The sequence below is a fragment of the Hippocampus bargibanti genome, linkage group LG02, assembly GCF_051943395.1.
Source record: "Hippocampus bargibanti isolate YZ-2025 linkage group LG02, ASM5194339v1, whole genome shotgun sequence".
Classification (NCBI taxonomy): Eukaryota; Metazoa; Chordata; class Actinopteri; order Syngnathiformes; family Syngnathidae; genus Hippocampus; species Hippocampus bargibanti.
Genome location: NC_142735.1, coordinates 9,157,037 through 9,167,500, shown reverse-complemented (window position 1 = coordinate 9,167,500; position 10,464 = coordinate 9,157,037). Strand labels below are relative to the sequence as shown.

Here is a 10,464-nt window from a genome sequence, read left to right as displayed (position 1 = left end):
CAGCGTTCACTGAAGCGATAGCAAATAATGCCGGATGCCGACTACAAGCGGGTCGTGAACCCTTTACGGACGATTGTGCTTCTAGATCGAGAAAATGAAAGGTAGCAGTTCAAGTGCCGCACAAGTTACATGTCCCTTTAAAACAGATTATATGCAGCTTTGCCTTTAAGACCGTCAGTGACATCATCTCCTTCATGCACAACACAATGTGCTCTCCTCCCATCTTCAAAGCGCCTTCTATTTTTCGTCACGGATGAAATACCACGTAAGTATATGTTATAACTATTTTATGAGCTATTCGGAAGAGGTTTACCTTGATACTGAAATACATAAACTAACACTAACTTGTTTATTTACTGGGAAATATTAAAAAATAATAAGTGTCCCGAATTCGGAACATTCTAACGCTAACGCTATTTTCATGATGATATTGTTGCTCCTGACTTGGTACCCGATGCGAATAATTGTAAGTGAATGGTGTGTGTTCCACTAATAGCTGTACCTCATAGCGTTGCATTCTCAATATGATTATTGAAACGGAGGTCCATATGTTTTTTTTCTAAAATACCCATGTACTGTGTATCTTTCCAGATCCTGATGAGAATGAAATAGATGACCACGTAGATGAAGACATTTTGGCATCTGACACAGTCGTGACTGTTGCATTGATGAACTTCTATCACCATTCAAATACTTTCGGGCTGATCAACTACGTGCTTCATACGCTATCTCCAGGAAATCACCCAAATGGTGGAAATACCTGTTCTAGTTTCTAGTGGATATTTGTATTTGCAATGGATTTATACTGATGAAACTCTCTCCAAACCATCAAGTGAAAACCAGAACAGGTCGCCTCCGTAAAAAGGACTCAGTTAGAATTCAGGACAAACTTAGCTCATCAGTTGTTTGGCAATTACAGAAGGAAAAGAACAAGAGAATGCATGTAGGAGAATGACACTGTAGCCCTCCTTCATTGGCCAGTAGAATTGGATAAAAAGAGAACATGTAAAGAGTGTGCAAAGAAGAAAATTAGTCGCGAGCCAAGAACAGGTTGTGAGCAATGTAAGGTGAACCTATGCATTCCATGTTTTAAACCATACCACAAATAAAAACATCCTGAATTATTTTAAATGCATTCTAGGTTTATTTCATGCATATGTCACATGTTGTGAATGCATTTTGTTGTAATTTGCAGGTTTTGGAAAACAAATCTTCAATAACATTGCAATAATTTTCTAAAACTTCAATCAATTTAACAAAAAAAACTATCTTATTCTATTATATGTTATGAAAGTGTACTGAAAGTTTCATAAAGATTGAAGAACAAATAAAGACGTTATAACAGTTTATTTGAACACACATGTTAGTTATGAATTTCCTGCTGAAGCCACTCAGGGAGAACACTACAAAGCTAGGCTGCAGGCTCTGTGGGCTGTGGGGGAAGAAATGCAAAATGCCTGCTAGGGAGGAAATAGTTAATCAATTGCAAACATGTATGCTTTCTTCTTCAGAACTATTTGAATCATATTCATAACTGGATGAGCAACAAGAAAGCATATTCTCCGAATCTGAAGCCATTGTTTTGATTCTCGAGCAAGGCAAGACGTCTTGCCGTGACACCACGAACATGGGGGCGGGACCTTCTGAAACTGGCCACTTCCGGTTTCAAATTGAAGTACTTTTTAGACACTTTAGGTCATTTTTATAGGTGTTTTGCATTTGACTAAAAATATCATACTACCTGTTTTGGGTGTTTTAGATGCTATAAAACGTTTTTCTGATGTCAGTTGGGAAACAAAAAAGTGATGTCGGTTGTCCTTTAAGAAAGACGTTGAGTTTTCTTGATTCGTAGTACACAGTCATATTTAAACCCCACTTGTGCATGCAGCACAGAACGCATCACAGTGGCCCACATCATACCTGAACAAACAGATCTGTTGGATTAAGAGGGACAATGTGTCTGTCATCAGAATAGTGGTCTCTATGAAACCTAGGGATATTACTGTTGTGTTTTACCGCCTAATCTCTCCCCTACATGCTGAATTTTCCATGTGCCACATGTTAATCCCTCCCTGCGGCACTCACGATTTTAAATGTAATTAACAGCCACAGAGTTCCATTGAATCACAAAGAGATGCAGATGGGCAGTGGAATGTAAAGTGCAGAAATTCATATCAGAATCCAAAAGATTAAAATCATTTGTTAATTTCAGAATCAGAACACCTTTATTCGTCCCACAATGGTGTAATTTGCAGTCCACAGCAGCGATTTGAAAGGAGATGGGGAGGGGGGGTGAATCAACAAAAAGGATTAACATGTCAGTCATTGTGTCCAAGTCCAAAGTTAGAAAACCTGGTAAATACTCATTGAGGGCTAAAAGTGTGGATAAGGGGTGTGTTTTAATCCTGTAAATAAGCAGTCAGTTTTCAAGTGAGAACTTAATAGGACTTTGAACTCAAAATTAAAAAGCATTCCATGATACGTTTTGGTTTCTAATATGTACATCCGCATTAGGACTGCTTTGTCTGTGCAGGCTCTACGTTGGCAATGAACAGGCCGAGTTTGAAGAGTCCCTGAGGAATCTTTTTGAGTCAATCAACGCCCTGATGCGGACAGACTACACCACCACTCTGCTGCTGCGGGTAATTGCTGGCAGTTTTCAACACACTGCTGACTCTTTATTATCCTCAACCTCATCCAAACATGGTTTTCCATCCATCCAACTATTATTCGAGACTGTTACTCTCGAGGGTTGTGACCTTGCTTGAGCTAATCCCACCTATTTTTGGGCAGTCGGCAAGGTACACCCTGAAGTGGTTGCCAGCCAATCACAGAGCACACAGCCCATAAGCACACCTATGGACAATTTAGAGTGTACAATTAACCTGCCATGCATGCCCATTTTCAACAGTGCCTATCTGATCGCTGGCATAGATGGATGCCCAAAGTTACTTAATTAGACCATTTGTACAATATTGGATACTTTCTGTGGTTCAACTGATCATTTCTTAGCATACACTATGGCGCTGCATCGTGAAGTGCAATGGTTACTCCACCGTGACATTTCTTTTTTTTCTGTAAATACCTCCGGATCTCACCACACGTAAGCCAAAAAGTAAGAAGTGCAGAAAGACTATGTGAAAAAATCTTTGATTTTGTGCATGCTCAGGTTGCAGCCCTGAAGTACCTGCCAGCAGTCCTGCATGATGTTGAGAAAGTATTTGATGCCAAATTGCTAAGGTAACCTCACAGTCAAATCACACGCACATGTGCACATGCCCATACACTGGAAGTCTTATCACGATTGCTACTCAGTGAGAAAGAGACAATGTATGGGATCTTTTGTTCCACCTTCCCATGAAAGTCACCCCAACATCACACTGAAACCATAGAAGCATCACTTCTTGACCCCACTTTCCCATGCCCCGCCCTTTGGCTCACTTTCTTCTTGGGGATCATTGCAACAAAGCACCGAAAGCACTTTTTTATGTGAGGAAAAATGCTGTTTGTGCCGAAACACGAAAAATTATCTGTTTGGATCACTTTTGAACTCACTGGAACTCTTCTGCCACAAATCCATCTTCTATTAGATAGTGTTTGGCATATATTTGTGCAATACATCAAAGTCAAAGTCAGCTTTATTGTCAAACGTGCTAATATGCATGACATACAGCACAAATGAAATTAATGTCCTCTCGGACCCAGCGTGCAAGACATGCAAGGCACTTATAACGTGGCTAAAAGACATACAATTGACAACAGACAATACTTGTAATTTCTGTATGTAAAGTGAGGTAGTGTCGTCTGGAAAGTGAGGCAGTGACGTATGTAAAGTGAGGTAGTGACATATGTAAAGTGAGGAAGTGACGTACATAAAGTGACGTAATGTCGTAATTGCAAAAACAAACAACAAGAAAGGGTTGAAGTGAGGTCTTGCAGAAAAAAAATAAGAAAGAACAAAAAAAATAGAGTTCAGGATGATCGTACAGCATGTAGCGTGTACTCAGAGTTCGGCGAGTGTGGCAGTGGGAAGGGGCAGGCTGGGCAGGGCTGGAAGGGAGTTGAGTCTCCGGACTGCCTGGTGGCAGAAACTGCCCTTGAGCCTGCTGGTCTTGGCTCGGAGACTCTGCAGTCTCCTACCCAATGGCAGCAGGCTGAAGAGGCTGTGGGAGGGGTGTGTGGGATCGCCAGCGATCCTGATGGCTCTGCGGGTGAGGCGGGTGTTGTAGATGTCCTGAAGGGGGGGGAGAGAGACACCGATGATCTTCTCAGCTGTCCTCACGATGCACTGCAGAGTCTTACGGCAGGACACGGTGCAGGCGCCGTACCACACGGTGATACAGCTGGTCAGGATGCTCTCGATGGTACCGCGGTAGAAGGAGGTCGTGATGGGGGTCGGGGCTCCAACTCTTTTAAGCTTACACATGGATCTGTACCCACTCCACTGGTGCAAACATGTATTCAATCTCATCAGTAGATTGAAGTAAAAATACGTATATCAATGGGCAGCAAATGACGATAGCATATGTGACTCACAGGCAAGACGTTTTGGGTTTTGTGTGGCGTTTGCGTGTTTTTTCCATGCTTACCTGTTTTTTTTCTGTGGGTGCTTTATCCCACGCTTAAACTTGCTTACTGTGTAAGGCCTAACAAAGCTGGCCTGCGGTTCAACTGACGACAGCACGATCAAAACCGAATGGATGGATATCATTCACTTTGAATGTGTAACATTGTATCAACATACTTAATTAGGGACCACTAGAAGTTGCTCATAGATCACCAATCGTGCACGGACAACACTGAGAATTGCTCCTCTCGAAGCCCCGCAGGCAATCATAAATCTATTGTCTTTGCTTGACCTTTTAAATTCACGTAAATGTGACAATATCGTGTCAGGTTATTGCCCTTCCCGTTTCAGATCCAACCCCCTCATCACCATCATGGCTCCCCTCATCTCTTCTTTGCAACTATTGCTTGTGTATTAGCACACCTGCCAGCTCAGCACTCTTGAGTCTCAACATGTCTCCATGTGTCAATTGTGCTCTATGTGTTTGTTACCACACACAGAGCCACCAAGTTAATATCAGCGTAGAACTGTACCCCATCATCTTTATTTTGTGTTTAATGTTATTTTGCTGTCCAAATTTAGTTTGGTGCACAGTCATACATGCTCCGTGCACAATGGCATGATGTAAAAGTCCTCCTCAGTATCCAGTATCCTATGTATCCATTGCTTCAGGGATTTTCAAAGCAAGCAGTATGAATTCCAAATCTTAATGCATGCGGCGGACATCAAAGCTTTGTCTCATCTCTTATATAAGTTTTATATATTCGCATTTTACGTCCCATAATCCTTTCAGCTTGTCTGGTGTGATCCACTGAGTGGTGCGTGCACTTTGTATGCACCCTGTACCCTTTTACTTGTCCATAGAGCATAGAATGACATTCTGTAGTTTTAATTAGCTTCATCTCAAATGAGAAGCGGGCCTGATAAATACATCGCAAACCCTCACGTGTGTCTCAGGTCTTCGGCAGATCTGAAGTTACATCAATCTTGTGAAGGTTAAGTGTTATCTATTATTTGTGTGTGACATTACTGTGGGAAGTCAGTATTAGTGTTAATTACTCTTCAAAAAATGATGATAGTTTATTGTATATACTGAACAGAGATTTATTCTTTAAAACTAGACTGAAAGGTAACATTTGCGGTGCTAAATTTGCAGATAATGTCGACTCACTTCAACTAATACATACTCTCGACACTCGCCATGGCCACCCCATATTGAGGGGAATTTTGGATAACCCTTTTCGCTTGGATTCAGCATCCTTAGATTCCTCAATACCCCCACTATTAATAATAGTTACAACCATCCATCCATCTGTCCATCTACTTTCTGCCACTTATCCAAGGTCAGGTCATGGGGGCAGCAGCTTCAGTAGGGGGGTCTTGCTGGTGGATCCTGAGGCGTCCTTAGGCCCACTGGGTGACAGTCTCCCCAGCGTGTCCTGGGTCATCCCTGGGGTCTTCTGCCAGTGGGGTATGCCCGGAACACCTCACCAGGGAGGCATCCAGTAGACATCCTACTCAGATTACATTTGTACAGAACACATTTAGATTTTATCTCAATCGAAACTGTCTTTAGAAAAGAACATTTGAGAGCTCCAGTCAATGTAAATAAAAATAATTACTTTCAAACCAAAGCAAGAAGGCAAAATGGCTGAGAAGTTATTGCTCATCAGATCATCTACAGTCTTGATTTCATTAAATAAAATGCACACATAGTCACAACCTTTATCAACATGTCCATATTGCACGAAAAAACACAGCAAAATACAGTAAAGTCTCGTTATATCGATATTCAAGGGAGTCCGAAAAAATATCGATATAACCGATCCTGCGCCGAACTGCATTAAACAAAAGCCGCCAAAAGAGGGCAGCCAAGCGCCATATAAGAAACGGAGCTGGCCATTAGCTCCCTTTTTTTGGGTGAGATGTTCCCCCAATGTTGCCTCAAAATGGCACATATAATTCTTTAATGATTGTAAACATGTATGCTTTAATCTTCAGAACTACAGTGTATTTGAAACATATTCATAACTGGATGTGTAACAAGAAAGCATATTATCCGAATCTGAAGCCATTGTTTGGATTCACAAGCAATGCAAGACGTCTTGGCGTGAAGTCATTTTTATTTGCATTTGAATAAAAAGTGACATCGGCTGTCCTTTAATACACAGTATGGAATGTTAATAATTTTCAAAATCATCGCGCTTCAGCAGACAAAACAAGAAACATTGTTGCAAAAAACGATTGCATTCATATACAGTACAGTGGGCATGTACATAACACAACAGGGAAACTGCAACGCTTACATCTTACTGTATTATGTATACAATTTAAAAAAGTCATCAATCTTCTTCTGCTTCCCATTTTTACCTTTTAACACAAACACTTCAATCTCGTCTGCTACACACGAGCTAGCGTCTGAAAATGAAAATGGCTCTGCTACACGGGTGCTGGGCACGTAACCAAGTCACCTGACCAAGACGACCAATGGCGCGACTGATGGCGTGACACGTACCCAAGACACATGACCAAGTTGACCAATGGCGCGACCGATGGCGTGTCACGTGACAAAGTCACACGGCCAAGTCGACCAATAGCGCGACCGATGGCGGCTCATGTGACCAAGTCGACCAATGGCGCGACCGATGGCGGCTCACGTAACAAGACACGTGACCAAGTTGACCAATGGCGCGACGGATATATCGATATAAACAACAAAAATTGCCGGCGGGGGATGAAAAGGAGCACCGTAATAACCGGATTATCGTAATAACCGGGTAGCGTACTAAACGGTACTAATTACACATAAAAAGACTAGAAATGTGCAAGGGAAATGAAAATAATATCGTAATAAGCGATACTATCAATATAACCGATATCGATATAACGAGACTTTACTGTATATATATGTCACTTCCTCACTTTACATATGTCACTACCTCACTTTACATACGTCACTACCTCACTTTCCAGACGACACTACCTCACTTTACATTCAGAAATTACATGTATTGTCTATTGTCAATTGTATGTCTTTTTAGCCACATTATAAGTGCCTTGCATGCCTTGCACGCTGGGTCCGAGAGGACATGAATTTCATCTGTGCTCTATGTCATGCATATTAGCATATTTGACAATAAAGCTGACTTTGACTTTGAAAATAAAAAGCAGTGTTTAGCGTTGTGAAAAATGTTTGTGTCAGTGGGATCTTTTAATAAGAATAAATGGATGGAAGACGGCCTCAGCCACCTGTGACATTTCTTCACTCTGATCTTCTTTTCCTTTGGGCTTTTCCCTTCAGTGGTCACCACAGCAAATCAGTGTCCCCCATCTAACTCTGTTTTGTGCATCCTCTTCTCTTACACCAGCTAACTCTCTCTCTCTTGTATTCACTTTCTCTCCTCTGGACACGTCCAAACCATCTCAGTCTGTCTTCTCTGGCTTTCTTTCCCAAACCTCCCTCTGATATAGGCGCTTATAAATGAAATGTATTATTATTATTATTATTATTATTATTATTATTATTATTATTATTATTATTATTATTATTATTAGTAGTAGTAGTAGTAGTAGTAGGATCCTATCGAACCTTGTCACTCCCAAAGAAAACCTCAACATCTTCATCTCTGCTACCACCAGTTCTGCGCCCTGTCTTTTCTGCAGTGGCACTGTCTCCAGTCCAAACATCATGACTGGTCTCACTTCTGTTTTATAAACCTTGCCTTTCATCTTAGCTGAAACTCTTCTCTCACACGTCACACCTGACATTTTTATCCAGCTATTCCAGCCTGCCTGAACACGTTTGTTCACCTTTTCTCCTTACTCTCCATTACTCTGGACAGTTGACCGCAAGTACTTAAAGTCCTCCACCATCTTTATCTCTTCGCCCTGTAAGCTCACTCTTATATTTGGGTCCCTCATTCACACACATGTATTCCATCTTGCTGCAACTACTTTTTCAAGTTGCCTTAAAAGGGAGTTTTTTATTTTTACCTAAATTATTTTTTTACGTTTCTCAAAAAGATCTGACAATGGTAGACAGCATGAATAAAATGATATGTGGAAATCTCTTGTAAATCACCTAATAGGCATAAAATGAGGCCAGAGTTAGCTGAGTTTTTCCACAGATCATTTACCACTATCAAATCTTTTTGACACAAAACACAAACAAACAATGTCAAAAAATAATATTGGTAAAAATGAAAAATTCCCTTTTAAGGCAACTTGACAAAAGTACATGTTTGTTCTTTAAGAAGTTTCAACACTGAGTAAACAGCCAAGCTCATGCCTGTGCCGCCACACATTGTGACTGCATGCAAAGCTTGAGAATCCATGTTTTTAAATGGATGTACATCTTATTGAGATATGATAGTTTTCAATTACGATCATTGCAAATTTCCAACTCTTCACAATGCTAATGAAACAAAGACACGCCTATATTTATTGTCGCCGAATGTTTGACAAGTAATAAACTGTCTTGATTACACCAATTTCCCGCTGATCGTCAAATATCAGCCATTAAATTTTGATGCAGAAATAACCCTTTTGAATTTTTGATGAAATCAAACATATAGCTTGGCTGAGGGTCAAACCAGCTCGTGCTTGTTCTGCACTCTTCCTCTGTGGCACAAGTAAAGTGATTTTTCTGTCACATGAGCAGTGCTGGGGTTATATGGGGACAAAAAAACTACACCTCTTCTATCTAATTTTTTTCTTCTCTTCCCCACCACCAGTCAGTTGCTGCATGACTTTTATTCCTGCATGCCACCTGAGAAACTGCAGAATCAGAAAGTGACTTCGATGACCGCAATTGTTGGCAGTCGACTTTTTCAGCGACCAGGTTAGTATGTCACTTTATTCCACTTGAAGACATCACCTTTCTTGATTGGGCCGTGGGGAGGGTACGTATACCAAATGGCGGCTCATGTGACCAAGTCGACCAATGGCGCGACCGATGGCGGCTCACGTAACAAGACACGTGACCAAGTTGACCAATGGCGCGACGGATATATCGATATAAACAACAAAAATTGCCGGCGGGGGATGAAAAGGAGCACCGTAATAACCGGATTATCGTAATAACCGGGTAGCGTACTAAACGGTACTAATTACACATAAAAAGACTAGAAATGTGCAAGGGAAATGAAAATAATATCGTAATAAGCGATACTATCAATATAACCGATATCGATATAACGAGACTTTACTGTATATATATGTCACTTCCTCACTTTACATATGTCACTACCTCACTTTACATACGTCACTACCTCACTTTCCAGACGACACTACCTCACTTTACATTCAGAAATTACATGTATTGTCTATTGTCAATTGTATGTCTTTTTAGCCACATTATAAGTGCCTTGCATGCCTTGCACGCTGGGTCCGAGAGGACATGAATTTCATCTGTGCTCTATGTCATGCATATTAGCATATTTGACAATAAAGCTGACTTTGACTTTGAAAATAAAAAGCAGTGTTTAGCGTTGTGAAAAATGTTTGTGTCAGTGGGATCTTTTAATAAGAATAAATGGATGGAAGATGGCCTCAGCCACCTGTGACATTTCTTCACTCTGATCTTCTTTTCCTTTGGGCTTTTCCCTTCAGTGGTCACCACAGCAAATCAGTGTCCTCCATCTAACTCTGTTTTGTGCATCCTCTTCTCTTACACCAGCTAACTCTCTCTCTCTTGTATTCACTTTCTCTCCTCTGGACACGCCCAAACCATCTCAGTCTGTCTTCTCTGGCTTTCTTTCCCAAACCTCCCTCTGATATAGGCGCTTATAAATGAAATGTATTATTATTATTATTATTATTATTATTATTATTATTAGTAGTAGTAGTAGTAGTAGTAGTAGTAGTAGTAGTAGGATCCTATCGAACCTTGTCACTCC

General features: G+C 40.9%; 1 protein-coding gene across 1 annotated transcript in view; it reads left to right on the top strand.

Moving 5' to 3' along the window:
• Positions 1-10,464, top strand: part of dock2 (dedicator of cytokinesis 2) — a 105,419-nt gene that overhangs the window by 23,206 nt on the left and 71,749 nt on the right. The window contains exons 22-24 of the mRNA XM_088987437.1: positions 2,534-2,642; positions 3,170-3,240; positions 9,301-9,407. Coding sequence (XP_088843563.1) covers positions 2,534-2,642; positions 3,170-3,240; positions 9,301-9,407 — 287 coding nt within the window. The remainder of the gene's footprint in view (positions 1-2,533; positions 2,643-3,169; positions 3,241-9,300; positions 9,408-10,464) is intronic.